Here is a 21,492-nt window from a genome sequence, read left to right on the forward strand (position 1 = left end):
TTTATCCAATTATGGGATGAAGGGTATCTATCCCAGCAGCACTGGACACCAGCCTGTCACAGTATAATGCATTATAAATTGAAAAATCTTCAATAAGCAATATGTACCATATGGCATTAATTTATTTTAAATAGTTTATTTTACCACCTACTCATTGTATTCCCAAATATACATCAATCCTTGAAGCATCAGGGGCAATGTATGAATTAATCCTGGATATCATATTAGTCCACAACAAGGTACATAACACACAAGAATACACTTACCCCAACAGGATTAATTTAGACATGTTCTAACACAGACATGCATATCTATGGGATGCTGGAAGAAACCAGAAATACCTAGAGATGAATCCTTGCAGACACAGTGAAAATGACTGAACTACAAACTCAGTAACTACACCAGGGCTTGATCAAAGTCCCCTGAATCTGTGAAGCAGCAGCAGTAATGTCCCTGCCACTTTACCGCCCTGGTTATTCATTTTCTGTCCTTTAAACATAATACTTGATGGTGTTAGGGGTGTGTGAAGAACACAAGGGTACAATGCAAAAAGTCCAAGCTGATACTTTTGAGAATATTCTCTCTGTATCTTAACATACTAAATTTACTAAGGACATTAGCACAATACTCTTTTAAAAACCTGGTACTTTAAAACTGAATATTTTACCTTTCTTATTTTTTACATACTGTATTTTAACACTGCTGTAGAGCTTCATTTGTAACAATTACCAGTTTCAGTTAGTTTCCATAACTTCTAAAATATAGTACACAAGTCTACAACTGATTTTAAACATGTCCATCACTTAATAAGTAATTATCAGATCTTACAATTACAGGTTGCTTTTAATAAATCTGCTCAATGCTACAAGGATAGACCCTAGTTCCGTGACCTTATAAAATGAATGAAACAGCGCGTACTGTAGTGTGGCTTGTGGACTGTTATCTTTTCAATGCCCACTACCTACATACTGCATGAGACACTTGGCCTGTGATACATGTGGGGAAAAAAAATTCTAAACAACTACAGTTTCACCGTAAAAGTTGTTCGGCATGATGCTCACTCTAGAAAGTTGCTACAAAATTACGGATACTGTATTTTTAATCATGTTACGAGAAAAAAAACAATAATGTTAAATATAAAATATAATGTTGCATATAAAATAGTAATGCTATCTTTAAAGACATGTTGTGTGTAACAACTGAAAATGTTCTATGTATACCGATTTTAAATCGTGTCTACTTAAATCAAGCTACTGATGTTACTTAATTGCAGTAACGGTATGTTATTTTTAAAGCAAATCTGTGTAACATACTCTGAGGTTTGCAATGCCTTAATGGATCGTTTATAAACGTCAAGCAGTCATCATATATTTTCACTCTGGATCTACAGAGACTAAAGTGTACAGTTATTGATTTATTTTCCTTCCTCTTACTAAGCAGCAATGTGAAAACGGATTTTGTTGCTACCTATTGAGCTTCTTTTCTTTCATGCGCTTTTTAGTCTGATCTGTTCTTAGTAAACTACGCATGACCACATAGCCGCTCTATTTAAAACTCCTGCTCGAAATCGGGAGTTTAAAATCCCATGCCCATAATTCTAAGCTAAGTTATTTTCCCATTCCGGTTGGGGATTGGTCTGTACTTCCAGCTGGGACCCTGGAGAATCCTATCGCATTTTCCAAGTGCATGTCCAATGAGATTTGTCGACAGGAGACGGTTTTCCAAAAAGCAGCACGGCATAGTCTGGGAGAACCCATGACGTGTTCCATCTGTAACCAAGCGCCCCGCTTGCCCTGGCGATCTGGGAGCACAGCTGGTTCTCGGTCACAAATGTATCCCGTGAGCACCACAGCCCAGCCCAGCCCAGGCCGGGGGACCGTCAACTCGGGGCGAGATGCTATGCGACGTTTGCGCTCCAACTCACCGTGCACTGCACGCCAACGGGTTTGCTGAGGCTGCTCATTCGGCTCACGTATTGGTTGAACTTCTTCTGGCAGCGCAGTGCAGTCAGCTGTACTTCGCTCTGCAGCGCCGAGACCTGAGCCAGAAGCGACTTTTCCCGTTTACCCCAACGGACCGCCTGCTTCTTTGCCTCCTGCTCCAACGCCGCGCTCTTCACTTGGAGGGCCACGTTCTGGGCACGGAGGGCTCGCAAGCAACAGTGACTTCCCTGTGCCACATCCTTATGCAGCAGCACCAGCCCACAGCCCTTCTGGCAAATGCCCACTGGTCTGTACTCGCAGCTCTCCCTCATGTGAGAGTCCATGTCCTTGAGGTTGAACACTTCGTTGCATCCTTTATTCCTACACTGTGAAGGGCTGTAGTCACACATTTCGGCGTGGTCTCTTAACTCCTGCAGCTTGACGGTCTTCGTACAACCCCTGGCATTGTAGTCGCACTTGATGTCCAGTTTCAAGATGAGATTCCGAAGTGGAAGGACCTGGTGCAGCTCTTTGGCGGAGATGGGCTGGCACTGCAGCGGGCAGAGTCTTTGCTGCACCGCCCAAGGCAACAGGCAGCCTGCACAGAAAACGTGTCCGCACGGGGTGGACAGGGGTTCCTCCAGGATTTTGCTGCACAGCCTGCACTTGAAATCCGGGTCCACGGCTCCGACAAAACGATCCAACTCAAACCCCATGGTGTTTGTTAAACGGTAATCACCATTCCGCGGAATCAGAAAACTTTCTCCCGGCGCCCTCACTCCTCGGAGACTGCAACTCAGTCATTGGCTCTGTGTCACTGACTTCAAGGTTTGTTTGGTATGAAGTTTTCAGCAGTTCCGAGCTTTACCGTAAAGTCACTAAAGAAAGCGCCCGCTACTTGTCTTCTTTTCTGTATTCGTCAATTTCAGTTCATCACTTATCTTGGCACCCCTTACTAACAGATAATTAATAGTGAGTGTCAAAACAACATAAGAATGTCGGTACAAAGTTATGAAATGCATTACTTTTTTTATTCGAGATTCTGAATTCCGCGCACGCGAAAATAGTAATGCAAAACAGATGAGGGCGATCGTTCAGTTTCCACTCGTTTTTTCTCTGACTTTCGTCTTTCTTGATATTTTAGACTAAACAATAGATATTTCCCAATTTTAGCAAATGAATCGTGTGCCTAATAGCTTAACGAGTTAAAGGGCATGGATATCAAAAGTGGTTGGGCAAATCATGCGCCCGATTGTCGAATCGTGTTTGCTGTAAATTATTGGCAGAAATTAACTGGCTAATTTAAAATTAATATGGAGTTGAAAACGTTAACTGCATGCAGTAAGTAGCCTTTTAAAGACATTGTTGTGAGTTAAGTTTGAACCAAAAGTTTTAGCAAAACTCTCAGTTATTTACGATATACTGTAATGCATTTTTCAACATAATTGGTGGCTAACTACAATCAATGACAGCTGTATTTTTATTCTTAGTATTCCTATTAATTTTATAGTCATTTGAATATGAAGTATAAATAACGCACGATGTACATTTTTACTATAGAAGTAGTACTATGAATAAAGATGACAATTACTGCTAACATATTTGACATTTGAGTGTCACACAGTGATTTCTATGAAAGAGTATAGAAAGTTAATGGTTTATTTCTTAAAAATGAAAATTTTCTATTATATTTTACTCATGTGTGCCTCACTTATTGTATATTGTTTTCACTTAGAGCATACTACTTGCCCATGAATGAAGCATTAACTAAAATGCAAACTGGGCCACACTTGAAGTAGTAAAAATGACAGCATTATTGGGCTCAAAAGCTGGTGTATTGGGGACAACAGACACCAAAACTCAGTCAAAATTGCTTACAGCCTTGACCCTTTTGGCAGTAAATAGGTATTGGAGGTTTGGCAACAGGAATATACGAGTACCTTTTCTTGTCAAGGACCTGGTTAAAGTCATTACAACTAATGCAATACTTACCCACTTATAGCATATTTTACTAAAGTTCAAGGCTTGTGCAGGTCCCGTCAAAACATAATTAAAAAGCCGGTGTCAAAACTAGAGAGAAGAGCACTGAAATTAACTTTTTCAGTGCCTAACAAAACAGATTGTGTGGGAACTTTTTCTGAATTGTTTATTTTACATGTAGCTTGAACCAAATAGAGAAGCATTGCATGCAAGATAGGTGTCAGTCCACCTGACCTATATCACATAGTTCCACACACACAATCTTTATAATATCAGGCAAAATTCAGCATCCAAGTGTTGGGAAGTCAAGGGGAGCAGAATACTTGGGAGAAAGCCCACATTTACATAAGGGGAATTTGCAAACTATGCATCGACATGTGTGTATGCTGGGTGTCAAACCCAGGTACTTAGACAGATGAGGTTCTAATGAGTAAGCACGGCACCACCATGGGACCTAACTTATATTTTCAAAATGCATGTTACAACTGGGGGCAGCACGGTGGCACAGTGGTAGCGCTGCTGCCTCGCAGTTAGGAGACCCAGGTTCGCCTCCCGGGTCCTCCCTGCGTGGAGTTTGCATGTTCTCCCCGTGTCTGCGTGGGTTTCCTCCGGGCACTCCGGTTTCCTCCCACAGTCCAAAGACATGCAGGTTAGGTGGATTGGCGATGCTAAATTGGCCCTAGTGTGTGCTTGGTGTGTTTGTGTGTGTCCTGCGGTGGGTTGGCACCCTGCCCGGGATTGGTTCCTGCCTTGTGCCCTGTGTTGGCTGGGATTGGCTCCAGCAGACCCCCGTGACCCTGTGTTTGGATTCAGCGGGTTGGAAAATGGATGGATGGATGGATGTTACAACTGAAGCAATTAATTCAGAATAAACCTTTTACAGTAACTAAATCCATACAGAAGGACACTGGTAAAATGTAAAAGTAAGAGTAAAAAGGCACTTATCCATACCAGGGGTTAGAGGAATTAAACAAAAAAAAACTCAAAGCAAGCATGTAAATTTATGACTCTGAACCTTAAAAAACATATGTATGAGATAATGGGTAACTTAACCTTTACCTAACCAAACAAGCTTGATGGACAGAATTGTCTTCTTTTACTTGTTAAATTATTTATGTTCATATGACTGAAAATGTCATTATCAAGTGGCATGTGACAAATCCTAGTCCACTAAAGCAATGAAGTGATTAGCTTTGGGTGAGTTAGAGGCGATGAGAGAAAATATATAAAATGTGGCTTCTAGAAATGCCGTTATCACTGATTGTGACAGAAGAAAGTGAGGCTTCCTTCCTTGTAATATATCAAACGAACATGAAGGGAAGTCATAACAAATTGGGCTTTTCCTGAGGGAAAGTCCTTGCCTGGCAATACTGAGAGGCTTTAGTGTGTGCTTTAGTTAAACTCTCCTTAATTAGTTGTTTCCAGTACTTTAGTTCCTACTTTGTGTGTACACACAGTACATTGTACAGTATATTGTGTTATCTTTTATGTTTAAACTCTCTGACAAAGGAAATCCCCAGGATTCTTATTTAGTAATCTTGATAGTAAAACTCATGTGTTGTGTCAGTTCTTTTCCCATTTTTCCCCCTTTTATTTGCCATATTTTTTATCCCCCCCACTTTAATATCTCACAAACAGTTTCCCTCAGTTAAGAAGCAACACATCCTAGACATCAGTTGCTTGTTTTTCATATGTTTGGTTTTAAGAATCAATTTAGTCTGTTCTTTTCCATGTCATTGGAAGTTAGTGCTCAGATCATCAGCTTATATTATACCCACATTTAAATTCAGGACTACTTGCTGTTAATTTTGCAGGTGCTGTGATAAACCCAGGGCATCAGTGAGCCCCAAACCCTAACATGAACACACTTGTCCAGTCCCAGGTTCAAATAATCAAAGGTTTTTTTATTTTAACTCCCTCCAAATGTGACACAAGCAAATACTGGTCTTTCTCACAATATCTCTCTTTTTCTCCCTACCGCACTACCCTCCTCCTCTCAAGCATTGCTCCACTACCACCCATCTCCAACTCACTTGAATAAGGGAGTGCAGTCTCTTTTATCACAGACCCAGGAGTACTTCTGGTGCCAGGGCAACTGCCCGATGACAGTACTTCCAGGTCGCATGGAAGTCCATAATAGGAAGCTTGTCTCCCTTCAGCACCCTCTCATGGCACCCAGTGACCCCAGCAGGGATGCTCTACTGGACTACATATTCTGGCATGCCCTGCTGGCTTCTTACTGTGCACCGACCTCCAAGGCTGCTGCCATCATGTGTTGGGGGAATAAAAAACCTCCAGCAACTTCTGTTTTTAATGGGCTGTCCTTCTACCCTTTCTGGTCCCTCCCTCCAGGTTTGTTCCCTCTCCTGGTTGGGATGCCCATCCAGCCTGTGTGGCATCAACAGTGCTTAGACATTTTTGTAATTTATAGCATAAATAGTACTCTCATAAATCCTTTATAGATTAAGTTCAGTTAATGAATGGAACAGTTATGCCATCGTTATTTACATGAATATGTCACTGTATGTTCTTCTTTAAGCTGTCCTGGAGCATTGCAGACATTCATCTTTGTTTTTTGCAACTTATAATCACCACATTAAAGGTAACCAATGTCAGTATTCTATACTTTTTCCAATTCCCATATTTTAATTTAACAATTATGAGCAATCAGGGTAGATCAAATATTTTACAGACATGAACAGTTTGATCCTCTTGCATTTTTACAGTAAAAACCTAAACAATACAAATGTGACTTATCTCCTGAATACATTAGAAGTCCCAGAGACCCTCACACAAATCCAGACTACACTGCCTTAGTCAGGCACATGTTGATATGTCATGTTACAGACACAAGAGTACATGGCATTCAGCCCTTCAGTGTTAGGTTTGACACTGCGTACAGTTAAATTGCGATGCAGATCAGTGTGATTCAACAACAATACAGGGAAAACAAAGGGTACAATAAATCTTCATTTAGGAAAGTCTATAATCAGCCATCCTCTAGATGGCCGCTGTCATACAGGTAAACTTAACACAATGCTTGAGTGGCATCACCATCTAACACTAAACCATATCATGTGACTGTTGTGTAATACGTGTTGATTTAACAGTAGATACAGATAGGATGGGCCAATACAAATGGTGTGCTAAAGGAAGGCATAGGAACTCCAGATTCCTGCTTGGAGATGTTGGTGTTATCACTTCTCATAACATACACATCTTTAGGATGTGGAAGGAAAATTGGAGAACCCAGAAGAAAACACACAGAGAAAAGAAAAGAACACATAGACTCAACACAAGCAGTGCCTTGTTGCAAGACTCTGCTCTACAGCATTAACCAGTCCTTATACAAACATAGCTAGTGAAATATGTGATCAATTAGTACAATTTTCACCAACCAAATTGTACTAATTTGTACATATTTGTTTTTATCGTAACATAAACCTATAAAAAAAAAAGTTAGATTTTTAAAGGAACAAAAATAATACTGTCGAGCAAATAAATTGAGATGTTGCTGTTTAAGAAATCTTGCCTCATGTAATTGAAGCAAAATTTACTGATGCACAACAAACTTGTGTCCACCCATCCAACTGTTAACAGCTTAAATCAGTTTGGAGCACAGTTTAATTTAACTCCACTTTGTAAAATGCTGAAATATACAACACACTGCATTTTTTAAATAGACCAACTATGAGATTTACTGTTGTGAAAACAGAAAGATCATCAGTGTATTGTTTTCAGCGGAATGGTTTATGTATACTTTTTAAATAAACAGAGCTATGATATTCATTATAAGAGCAAAGTGAATTACAATGATTACTTTGGCAACAGTAACTCAATGATTGATGGTGCCATGACTCAAATACTTGGCAATGTTTATCTGGAATTTTTCTGCAGTATCTTGTCTTAGTATAAAAAGTTAAGAGTCTGTTTTCTTGAAAGTCTGTTTTTTGAACATTTAAAAATTATGCAGTAAGTTGAGTTATAACAATAAACGAAGAGTGATACAATGGCACAGTCATTCGTGTCTCAGCATCACACCCACATGAACATGGATTTGTTTCCCAATCTGGTCCTTGTTTGGAATGTGCCCATTTTCATCATGTTCATATTGTTTTTGTTCTGGTGTGCCTAAAACATGAAAATACCTAGTTTAAAGGAAAATCTAAATTCAAACAGTGTGAAGGAATATTGGTATTTGAATAAATGGGCTGGTTGGCTTCTCAGCAAAGGTTGGTAATTACTTTGTGCCCAGTGCTACAATGCTAGGCCCTGAGTCCACAAAACCATGGAATGCGAAATGATGGTTTCAAAAATGGTTTGGTGCAGGGGTGGGCAAATTCATTCCTGGAGGGCCACAGTGGCTGCAGGTTGTTGTTCCAACCCAATTGCTTAATAAGAAGCCCTTATTGCTCTAGAAACACTTCTGCTTCATTTTAGTTATCTCCCTCGTTAAGATTATGAACCCTTATTGCTTATTTAAGTCTTAAACAGCTGCATTCTTGGTTTTTAATTGCTCCTTATTAGCAATAAGATGCAAATGACAAAAGAAACCAGCAGTTATCCATTTTGCTTGTTACCCTTTACACCTGTGTGTATTTATTGTGCACTATTTGGTTTAATTAAATACTTGGAAGGAAAGAGAAGAGAAAAAAGTGAAGGATTGAGAATTACCCATCCGTTTTACACTTCAAAGTATTTGGATGATATTCTTAGAATGGAAAAAAAAATCTAGGATATGAGAATGACTTGACATAGCAGAGTTAAAGCACTAACAAGCCATGAAATGTAATTATTGGCAAGGATTGTTTTCTAATTAAGCAACTGGGTTGGAACAAAAACCCGCAGCCACTGCGGCCCTCCAGGAATGAATTTCCCACCCCTGGTTTGGTGGATTTTAAGCTACAATAATATTAATATAATTAGAGATGTTAATCAAAATTACAAATCACTCTCCAAACGCTAATGCATGTTTTTTTACAAAACATAGTGAACAAGCTATGCGACAGGGCTATATTAAGAAATATCTTTAAAAAAGTGATTTAGAAAGTAATTATTCATTTTCATCAGTTGGATTGTTTTGCACAAATTGATGTATAACATTGTTTATAGACTTGATTAAATGAAAGAACCAACAGTTCAGAAAAAAAAATTCTGTTAACTACGTGATGTGCAAGTAAAGGCAAGTACTTTATATTGACAACTTTAATATGCACGTATTTGCTTGTATGCACACATTCATTGCTCAGACTTACTTTGTTTCGTGTAAGTTGCAAAAGCCAGAGTCTGTTCCTACCTGTATCAACTGCTAGAGCAAAAAGCCATCTTGGTTAAACTTCTTTCCCAAGGCAAATCCATTTCCCCCCCCTGCTGTTCCATTAACACTTAGTATCTTCAGTGAAAAAGACAGGTAGGTGGTTTCCATTCTTTTTAGCTTTTGTAGCTAACAGTTTCTTTACTTATGGACACCATATCAACACAAAGATGATAAAAATCAACTTTTAAAACATAAACTAATACTGTAAATTTTGAATGGACCATTCAGTGCATGAATTGTATTTGGTTAGCTAGTAGGTTAGGTGTCTTCTGTTTAACTGCATGATTTCAGATTCATATAGGCCTCTGTGTGAAGGAGATCTTCATTATTTCAATTTTGAATATGATTCATCTTAATTTTCACCCCATACTCATGTACTGTAAACAATTTACAGTTGAACAGAAATAATTCTAACAGATCAATTTACCAAAGACTGACAACTCCGGAGACCTGGATCATCTGAAGACTAAAGAGGTTCAGTAACGTCTTGGCTGTATTAGGCCAGAACAAGCCCTTGACAGGATGCAAATCAATCACAAGACAAATTCACAAGGTCACACTATATACTCCAAACAGAAGCTTTTTTATTGAGCAATTTACCAAGAAAAAATGGTCAGTTATTTATCTATTATGGGGACAAGGCTCTGGCAAAGTCATTTTGCCATGCCACAGAGGGAAGGGGGGAAATCTTTCCCAAAATCTGTGTGGGAAACAGAGCGTCACTATGAGGGGCAGTTTCATTTTCTCATGAGCTAAGATATTACATGGTTGGAGATATGGTGGAACATTATAAGGCAGCATCCACTCTCTTCAGAAATGAGTACTGTAAGTAAGTCAAGGATCAGAGATCATTATAAGTTTCTAACCCCAAATGTGGGTTGGGGGATGGGTGACAGACCTTTAAATGATTCATTTTTATAATATGTACAGGGTGGTGACCTGCCTGAAGTATTTTCTACTTTGGCTGGAGCAAATATCATTTGTGTGTGTATTCCTGTTGTTAAGTACCTCTATTTCCTCCCTTTCATGTTTGTGTATCTAACACATCATAATAGTAAAATAAAAAATAAAATATTCGGTGTAGCAATGCTGAATGAAGTGGGTTTGAAAACAGATAGGTATTCAGATTGCTATCTGTATGGGGTTCTGTAACATGAGCCAGCAATCTTTTAAGGCTCACGTGTTATAAGGTGGTAACACTCCCTACTGTGTGATTATGTAATTAATATATTTATTAAAATGTATTTTTAAGAATTGTGCCATTGTCATATTTATTCTGCATTTCTATGTGTCAATTGATGTGTTTTTGTACCAAAGAATCTGTCTTTTTTGAATAAACTTAATTAAGGCTGCACTGTGTTGTGATGCTATCCATTGGTGAAGACAAATACTTTTTTAAAATTAATAACTCACTGTTCCAGAAATGGCACTGCCTATTGTTATTGGCTTCATCTCTTGATAAATATTTTTTCATTTTATCCAATAATTCTGCAAAGGAAATTAAAAGGGCTTTCCAGCTGACATCTGTATCTTTCTCTAATTACAGTCTGAATTTTTACGTTATCTGTAAAATATTGTACTCATTATTCTTTAAGACTTTGGCCAATGACTTGAATCGTGTTCTGACAGTTATTTCTTGCCGATAACTCTTTTGAAATGTCTTCCAAATCTGCAGGACCATGCAGTTTTGTGATATATTAGTAAAATACGATATTGGTTGATAGTGTAGGTTTTTCCTTTTTACAATTATTTGTAATAGTTTAAAGAAGGAAGACTGTAAGATTTTATTGAAACCTGTTTCAGACACATTTCAAATTAAATATAATCAAGGACTGCTGTTCTCCTGCGATGGACTGGTCCCCTGTCCAGGGTTTGTTCCTGCCTCGCACCCTATGCTAGCTGGGATAGGCTCAAGCAGACACCCATAACCCTGTTCAGGACTAAGCAGGTTAGAAAATGGATGACTGACAGGCTGATACTCTGGTAACTTTATGTCTTAATTTAACATGCCATAAGGCAGAACCAAACTTTTGGTTGGTGTGAGTCCATTGCAGGGCACAATCATGCATGCAATCGTCTTTTCCTACACTTGCCAAATTCCAAGTCCTAATTCAGCTTACTATGCATATTTTTGCGACGTGGAAGAGAAAACAGAGTACCTGGAGAAAAATTAATGTGGACACAAGAAGTAGATGTAAACTCTACACGTAGTAACTAAGCCATAAATGTAAGCTGTAAGGTAGCAGTTCTAAGCACAGAGTCAAAGGACTACTCCTAAGGTAGTGCTGTGCAACATGTAGTCATGCTTTTCTAAATTTTCTCTAGTACTCTTTTATTCTTTTTATGAAGGCAAGCCAGCAGTACAATACATTGCTTGTATTTCACTCATCACTTTTGTGCACTGTCTGTTTGTGGATTGTGATGAGACCAACAGGAATGGAATATGTTCTAACCTTAGTGATCCCCCACATTGTTTAATTATTCCTGATACTTTTAATGCTTATATCTGAAATTAAATATTTGTTTAGATTACCGACCAAATACTTATGTCATCGGAAAATTAATTTTAAAACTAGTTTTCTGGAAAATGTTATATTTTGTCATAAGTATCCCAAATAGAGGTTTTCAAATGGTTAAACTACTACATTTTGATAGACAAAAAAATCATAATTTTGTATCAACAAGACTAAAATCAGATACAACAACACACCAACCCAGACTTTCAAGATGTGGTTTTCAAGCTGTCATAACACATTTTTAAAGGGAACAGGTAGGCTGAAGACAGAAAATATAGCGGAAAACACAAAGAGCTGTCTGCATTTGATGAACAATGCTTAAATGTACTTTCTTTAATGGACAGAAGAAAATGAAGTGCTTGCTCATCATTTGGCAAAGTCATCTGCCACAAAAGTACAGGCTTTGATCATGCAAACATTGTAGAAAGAAATGATCTGGTAGAGTGTGTTGCAACTAACAAACAATTCTGGAAGAAAGATGACAGGCTAAAACAAGTGTAGCATGCATAGTGTTACAACAAGTTGAAGAAAGTTGTAGAGATCAACTGAAATTTTTGGTTAAAAAAAAGCATCCAGTATTTTGGAGGAAGTGTTTGGCAAGAAGTACACTGATGCCCGTCTTTCCTTTCTCTGAAGCTTAGTGGCTGCTCTGTCATTTGGAATGCCAATGATGTCAGCAGTTTTGTCAAACTGGAAAGAATCATGACTGCAGAGAATTATGCAGATTTTGAATCATCATGCTGTACCTTTGGGAAAATAACATATTGCCAAAGATATGAGGAAAATTACAAACCTTCTCACTGCTAATTCAAATAAAATCTGCTTGGAGGAGAAGTGTACAGGGAGAACCATATCAGTGTTAGATTGGCCACTTCAGAGGCCTGAAGCTTTGTGTGATAACTTGGACAAAGTAAAGAACAAAAATTAGCAAAATTTGAAGAAGAATTATAGAAAATTCTGTAAGACATTCAGATGAATATACTGCAGGACTACTTCAAAATACAGGGTGGTGCAGGGAAATGGGAAATTTTCAATTGAAATTCAATGCACAAATAAACATGTTACAAAATACATTTAATGATGAAATGTACAGGATATGCAATTAATGATGGTAATCAATATTTATTCAATATTCATTTCATGTTTTGAAGAAAACATCATGAAGGTGTTGTCCATTTCTCCATACACATTCTGACAGCCTGTTGTGGAAATTCTGCATTGTTCGACGAAACATGTCAAGAAGAATGCCAGCGATTTCCTCTTCAATCCTACTTTTTAGTTCAGCAATGGTTGCAGGACGTGTGCGGTACACTTGGCTTTTAAGATGTTCCCACAGAAAAAAAAATCACAAACAATGAGATCTGGGGATCTCGGAGGCCATGTAATTTCAACATTGCGTGAAATGACGCACCTTCCAAACAAGTGTTGAATTGCTGTCATCAATTGTCGGGCAGTATGTGAAGTGGCTCCACCTGGCGACTTCTTTTTAAGGCTGAATTGGTTTCTTCAAAAATATGCACCCATGTTGTAATCGCATGAGCAAATGGGACACGATCATGACTTCCTAACTGGTAATGATACAGAAATTCCCTTTGCGCAGCAGTCATACTATCACCATTCTTACAAAAAGCTTTCACAGCAAACGCTTGTTGTGCACCACTCCACTGCTCCATTATAACTAATGGCAAGGTTGCATTGGTCCCAAACAACTGCCGACGCCCCAAGGTTGCCAATACCTAGTTCCAAAATTTCCTGTTTCCCTGCACCACCCTGTGTTATGCAGCAGTGTATCAATGCAAATTACTTCACTTTTACATTCTAATGGCTGTTAAACAAAATGGTGACTTGTTTTGAAAATGTCAGATGCACTTGTAACATTTTTTATTATCTATATATATAATTCACTAAGCCGGAAGACAAGTAGCCACCCATGGAAAGCATGCCGGAAGGGGCGTGGATTCACTAAGCTGCCGACAAGTAAGACACCCATGGCGCACGCAGGAAGGAGCCACGCCCACCAACTCTAAGACCATTGGATACAACGATAACTCGCAGAGCCACGCCCACCAACTCGGATGCGACGCCTCGGAAAACATGCTGTCATTTCTGTTTGTCTGTGCCACAGTCCACATGCAGCTCTGAGCCACGTTGACTTTTCATTAGTCAACCTCAGTGGAACCTTGGTTCACACAGAGGCAGCGCCAGAGAGAGACAGAGGCACACACAGGCAGCGCGAGAGAGAGAGCCGCGCACACACAGGCAGCGCGACAGAGAGAGCCGCGCAATCCTTTAAAACTGAGGTTAAAACACAATGAAGGAAGCAGTCTTTAAAAACCAATAAGCCCTGTGCCTCTTTTTCATAAGCGTCTCACCTGCTTCACCGCCCTGCAACAGTTGAGACGCTTTCTCAGCAGCTGATCTTCTCTGTGCCTGACTCCACTACTGTCAGTCGCCTGATTAAAAATGGTGAACTCCTGCAATGTTACTATCTTGGTTAGCTTTTAAATAAAGTTCGGATTTGTCCAAATGTTCCTTTTTTTCCCCCTGTGCTTAAAACTCATTTAAAAAAAAGTGTTTATACAACTGCTGCAATGTTACAGAGAGAGAGAGGGCTCGCGTGCTTCTGAGAGACAGAGGGGGAGGGGGCTCCCGTGCTGCTGAGAGAGAGAGAGAGAGAGGGGGGGGGGGGGGGGGGGGGGGGGCTGGGAAGGCTACTGTGCTGCTGAGAGAGAGCCTGCGCGTGCATCTGAGCAAAGACAATTTCCTGTTAGATTTGCCTTTGCAATAACAATTAATAATGCACAGGGCCAAACTTTCAAAAAGATGTGAATGTATCTGCCAAAACCAGTTTTCAGTCACGGACAGTTGTATGTTGCTCTCTCCAGAGTTCCATCTTTTCATTCACTTACTGGTATGCCTGCAGGAACACGTGCAGCGAGCGAGAGAGAGCGAGAGACACACACACGCATACAGGTGCGCGAGAGAGAGAGCACTGGACGCATAAGAATAATAATACTTCATTACATTGATATGCCGGTGTTTTCAGTATTCAAAGCGCTATCCACACAGAGAGAAACCGGAAAGCGAACCCAAAATCTTCCACATTCTCCTTACTGCAAAACAGCAGCACTACCATTGCGCTACAAGGCAGTTAAAGAATGCACCGGCCTCGATTTTGTTTTCACTTCTGTTTACGGCGATCGGATCGTAGCGTGCATTGTTGCAATGTTACTTTTCTTGGTGGCTTATTACATTACGGATGTTTCACATGTTAATTTTTTTCCCTGTGCTTAAAAGACATTAAAAAAGTGTTTCTCAACTGTGACTCCGGAACAACTCAGTACGCAAGCTATATTAAGCGTCAACAACAAAGACTCGCTACATCTTAATGAACAAGTGCTAAAACTTATCCCTACCGACGAAGTAACTTTCACCAGCGTGGCCTCCATCATCACAGACGATCCCGCTTTCAGTCACAGACAATTGTATGTTGCTCTCTCCAGAGGTCCATCTTTTCATTCACTCACAGTGGTATCCACAAACCCACCCCATTTGGACAACTGTGTCGTTCAGCAAGTGTTCACCCATCAATACATAATTATGCGGCGTATGTTACGCCGCGGGTTGGCTAGTTTATTTTAATATAATAGGGTTTCCATGAGTAAGATGCTTTTCTTGGGTGACCTAAGGCTCATGCATATTACTGTACATTAAATTAAAATGTCCTCTTTTTCTAGGTTGATTTATAGAAATTCTTTTAGGATATATTTCATAGCCCACCCAATTTAATGTCTACATTTGTCTTCAGTCATTTTAATGTATTATTATCTGAAATAATTCTCGATTTAACTTTACAAGTAGGGGATGGCACTGAGGCACATTGGTTAGCACTGTTTCCTCACTCCTTCAAGGAACAGGTTGAAATCTTGGCCTGCCTTTTTCTCTAATGTCTGTTTGAATTTTCTCTGGGTATTGTGGTTTTCTTAGCACATCCTAAATACATGTTATGTCCATAAGTATATAAAAGGATGGTTTCTACTGATCAACCTAATTGTATATAAAAAATTGTACAAATTTACTTTTTATCTAATTCTTTTGTTTTAGTTATAAAGAGCAGTATTACCAAAATTATTACGTAGCCTATTTCTAAAATTTTCTTATATAAAGAAAATGCCCTGCTCCACACTATTTTATTGTTTTTCTTCAGGAATCCATTCCTCATGTAGTTAGTGATCAGCTGATTATGCATCCTATCTACAGCAACACTTTCCTGCTTCTCTAACGGAATTTCTAGATGGACCTAGGCAATATGAGGGATAATATCCCACCAGTAAGTCCTGACTCCTGGGTCTTATCCATTTCGGACTTAATTGGTTCCTTTCCCCTATCCACACCCATAACTATTACATCTGCATTTCAACTAGCTACATGCCCAAACCATCTGAGCTGAATTCTCTTGATCTATAGAAGCACTGGATCAACTCTGAGGTCTTTTCATGTTGCTGAGCTGTTTATGCTATCAGAAAGAGTGAGCCTAATAATCCTGTGCAAAAACCTAATTTTGACAGCATGTCCTCACCATCACATTCTTCTGGTCATTCGCAAGCACACTTGTCTATAGGCTTTGATGAAAATGTGGAGGAACCATTAAAGAGTAATCTGAATTGAAGAGTAATTTGAAGTTTTATCTCCTGCTTCACCATTACAGCTCCATGCAATTCTGCTGCCACTCATTTTGTCTGCCAATATTGCAATCATGTGAATCCTCATTCATGAACAAGGCCACAAAGTTCTTGAACTCCTCTCTTCAACTCTTACCTGTATGGATGAAGCCATGCATTTGCGGGAGAGGATCTGAAGATGTTAATTTTCATCTCAGATCAAAATCAGCTGTAAACCATTCCAGTTTAGAAGATTACAGTCTGATGAAATGAAGATGACAGGTTAAATATAATTTATATTAAGCACTTCAAACATTGACTACATAAATAATTTTGTTTACCTTTAAGATGAGCTCCATTTGTAAAATTACTGGTTTGCAGGATAAATCAATTTAACACATATTAGGTCTGTACTCTTATCTTATGTGGTCTACTGTTGTAACATGAACACAGCTAATGGAAATACTGTTTGCATTCAGTTTCAGAAATTTATTTAAACATTTTCATTAATAAACTAGGCAGATCATATCAAACTTTTGTAAACAAATAACATAGTATATGATAGAAATAACGTTGTCAGAGGCAAAAACCAGCCTGTTTAAAATGGCAATCCATTGCACAGTACATAAATTCAAACCTAGTAATAGCAAGCCAGTTTAGAGCCATCAGTTAACTTTAATTTTATGTTCTTGAAATATGTGAGGAAATGGGTAAAACCCAAAAGTCACAAGGCGTGTGTGCCACAGATAATGTCTAGGCCAAGAGGCCAGCTGAACTCCATGGAGTTGTGAGGCAACAGACAAAATCACAGTGCCACTAACAGCAACAGTCAAAAGTAAATGAAACTTTTACCCAAATGGAGAACTGCCAAACATAGACTCTCACAAATGAGATCAATTTAAGGGCAATCATACATCACTGTCTCACCTACAGTTCAGGCCTGTGGGTAGCTAGTGACCTATCAATTAATACTTGTAACATGGCAAGATCCAAGCTTGGATGGGAGGTCAGTCCATTGTAGGACACACACACACACACACTCACATTCCTGTGGGAACAATTTAAAATCACCAATTACCTGAACTTGCACCACTTTGGAAGTGAAAACCCAAAGTAACCAGAGGAAACCCCATACAAAGCTGGAGAGAATGGCAACTCTATTGCTAAGCCCTGCCTTGTTTTACTGATACTTAGCTAATTTGTTAAGCATAAGGAGTCAAGATTTCAGGCTAAACCCACAAATGTTTGGCCTTGAGGAAAATATATTATTACTACAAAGGAATTTGGGAAACCATTTGATTTTTAATTCAGTTAACAGAGGCCCATAAAAATAAATTTAAAAAGAGCCACTTAACTTTGCAGTACATAACGCAGCACTGTGTGACAGGAAAGAGCAACTCTCAACCAAAGGCAGCCATTTCTGCTTTATTTGCAAGCTTTTTATGATTTTGGCTTCTATGAAAATAAATTTGTTTAAAACCTAATGGATGAGATGTTTTTTCCATACAATCTTTAGTTTAAAGCTGTTAGACTTGACATACAATAGTATATAAATAAAAACTGTTATATGCAACATAACCCAGATGCAAGGATATGTTAAGCTTTATTTTACTGAAAGTATTCAAAAAGTATTATCTCAACAGGATGAGTCCCAGCTATCCCTTATACATTGGAGACAGGGAGAGCTGACAATAATAATAATAATAATAATAAATTTTATTTATATTGCACTTTATATGACAAGACACTAGCATAAACAGTAATGGGAATTAAGACATCACACATAGTCTCTGATTGCAACAAAGTGGATGGTGTTGCTCTTTTTACACAACTACAATTGTAAATAACCCAAAATAGCCTTCTATTCCCCAAAATGACCCCAAATAAAGCTACTTCTATCAGGGCCTGATAGAAGTAGCTTTATCCTAGTGTCCCTGTATTGGCTACCCCAACCTTAGAAGTCATTCTACAACTTAAATCAGAAGTGGTGCCCGGAAAGGACTGTGTCTCAACATACCTACAGTAGAATGAGTGGGAAGATGAATTGAATTGAAGGCACACAAATGATTTAAAATCTAGACAAAGTCAAGACAAAAGGAAACAGGAAGACAATGTAAAGATCGCATGGGAATAAGCAAGTGTTTTGTGGAATCTTGCAAGCCTCAAAAAATAACCAGGAGATAAATATAAAGGGAGGGTAACACAATCCTATTTAATTGAGATGTTAGAACTTTTCAAAACGCTAAACCAAAGTCAAATAAATATTGCAAAAATGCTTGCACTAACTCAATGACAAGCATCACTCACTAACACTATATTAAGATTTGATTTAAGAAACATCCAACACTAGAATATCTGAAGCTGTGTGCCACCATTTTTTATAGGCAAGACAAGATGACTCACATTGTCACATGACCCCACCACCCCACCACTTGACTTCTAATAGACTCTTTTCACACTTCCATATTTTTTCCATGAGTCATGGTCAAAGGGTAAAAACATATCAGTTTTCTAAAACAATGGCAGAATTGTGAAAAAATAGATTCTCTGGTGTACCTCTGTGTTCAAATTCTAAACAAAAATATCTTTACATGACTTTCCACATCTTTCTTTGTGATGAAAGACATAGAAGAAAATTAAGACTGACCACATTTTGTTACATACCCATGACAGAAAGTATGTTTCTACCTGGCACTTCAAAACTATGACTAAATTGAGCCTATGTGCTGCTTATACGATTAGAACTGTGCAGAGTCTACAGTATTTAGCTGTCCTGCTGACATAAGAATCAGTGCTTGAAAGGGCAAATGCTCGTATCAGAGTTAATATCTGAGAATCTTGTGTTGAGGACAGCACATCAGATCCTCTCTCAATAGAACATGACCATGCAATAGTACCTGTAACTGTGACAAGTTTAACTCATTTTTTCTGTCTAATAATATGAATTTAAGATGAAAACCAGATATAACCTTGTATGTTGACATGTTTCAACACAGAAATCTAATAATTACTTTGATCTTAGAATGAGTATGTTTACACACAACCTGATTTATGTAAACCGTAATATATAATTTCCCATTTCAAAAAGTGTCAGCAAAGGCATTTGTTTAAACAGTCACATGAAGTGTATGTGGCTCTTTGATTTTCATCATTGATCTGTGTGGTCGTGTGACATCTGAACTGGAGAAATGTTGGGGCACCCACTTCGGTCACCCAGTTTAAAAACAATTTGAAGTTTTAAACAAAAATGGTGTAGAGTGGGGCTATAGCAAAACATAAACTGCCCACTGCAGGAAATTGGAATTGATCATGTCTGGTTTGGAGCTCTCTCTCTCTCAAGTGCCTGTACAGAATGAGATGCCCCCTTGTGTGAGCGTCTCAACTTCATACTCCTTCAACAAGAAAGGGCAGAGTGAAATGCCCTCACTAGGCATCTTCTCCTGGCTGCAAGAACAGAAAGAGACAAAACTGTTAACGACGACACCCACTTTTGTCCCGAGGTGGGACTGCTTACCCAAGATGAGTCAACAGGGTGATCCACAGACACACATGTGAGATACTGTATCTATAACATCTAGCTATCATGACCACCTCACAATTAACTACATTTAACACTAAATTACATATACAACAAAAGTAAAGGTACATGGAAATATTTTGATCATATGCAGCTAATTTAAATGATTACAGCTGTTTTACCTACTTTAATCTATAATACAACATACTGATGTCTGTCTCACAGATTCAGTGACCTGGTTTTGAATCGTGCAATGTTTTTGAATCACTGTCTCTGTGAATTTGCATGTAGTCCTCACACATCTTCAAAGACATGCTGGTGAGGTTAATTTTGACTGTCTTAACCAGACCTGTCTGAATATGAGTGTAGATGTTGTCCATCAGTGTACCCTGTGATGGACTAGTGCCCCATCCATGGTTGCTACCTGCCTTTTAACAATGTACTTTTTCCTTTGTGTGTGTTTTCATTAATATTGGTCCATTGTAATGGAAAAGAAACACAAGTCATTATCTTATTCTGAATGTGCACTGTAGAATATTTTTGATAGTACACAAATTTAACTCTTAGGGGATTGCTAAGCTACAAAAATATATAAGTGATTTATACTGTGGAAAATGCATGTAATTGATTCAGAATTAAGTAAAAACAAACAAGTCACATTTAATTTTAATACTAAGTAGGATCTAATCCATAATACAATTCATGTCACACATTAGTTGGATGAGAGTTCTGCATGTAAAATGGATGGATACAAGGAAATCATACAATAACAACTTCCCATCTGAAGGAGATTTGATCAAACCAAAAGATGTGAGCATGGGCATTACATCATTAAAAAAATGTTTTGTACATAAAAGGCAACAAAATGGCTTCAATATATTTCCATAATTGTTCACAGTTTTTCAAGTTAGTCTTTTAACTTTAGGAGAAAAAGAAAGAATCTTTAACTGGCATAGTTTCAACTCCTCATATTACCCAGGGAAGCAAAGATAACATACAGCTGCTTTTGAAGTGAACGAAGTGTAAAGGTAAGAGCTTTGTTGTATCTCTTTGTAAATAAGGTTTTTATGATTCCTTAATGAGACAGAATCATGGTTTTTAATGCTATAGTCATTCTACAACACCTTTAAATACCATAGTATTTACAACTTCTCAATCTATAGTCAAAAAAGAAGAACACATGAAAGCCTCCATTAATCTGTTCTGTATATCTGCTTCTTCATAGACAGTCTTGGCAAGAAGCACTCCAAAAATATTTTTCATTATGACTAATAGGTTAAAAAAAAGTATAGGATGTCACATTTCAAGTGAAACAAAATTAAAGCTGAATTTGTTATTTTACCAAAGGAAATCTAGAACAGAGAATTCTTCATCGTACAGGAATTACATCTCAACAGAGTAATCCTTCCATTCGGATTTGTCATACTCTGTGTCTTTGACTTTAGGTTTAACCAGACTTGAGAGTGGCTCTTTGCCAGCAATTTTTAGACAGGGATTTTTTTTTTTTGTTTTTGTTTTTGTTTTGTTTTTGTAATTGATAAATGACATGTAAAGGCCAAGTACTTTCTACCAGGTAAAG

At 38.3% G+C, this 21,492-nt stretch overlaps 1 protein-coding gene across 2 annotated transcripts in view; it reads right to left on the reverse strand.

The window, feature by feature from the left end:
• Positions 1-2,749, reverse strand: part of pdzrn4 (PDZ domain containing ring finger 4) — a 419,600-nt gene extending 416,851 nt beyond the window's left edge. For both annotated transcript variants that reach the window (XM_051935720.1, XM_028810917.2), the window contains exon 1: positions 1,925-2,749. In XM_051935720.1, coding sequence (XP_051791680.1) covers positions 1,925-2,638 — 714 coding nt within the window. In that variant the 5' untranslated portion in view covers positions 2,639-2,749. The remainder of the gene's footprint in view (positions 1-1,924) is intronic.
• Positions 2,750-21,492: the final 18,743 nt, after the last annotated feature.

The sequence above is a fragment of the Erpetoichthys calabaricus genome, chromosome 1 (genome assembly GCF_900747795.2).
Source record: "Erpetoichthys calabaricus chromosome 1, fErpCal1.3, whole genome shotgun sequence".
Classification (NCBI taxonomy): Eukaryota; Metazoa; Chordata; class Cladistia; order Polypteriformes; family Polypteridae; genus Erpetoichthys; species Erpetoichthys calabaricus.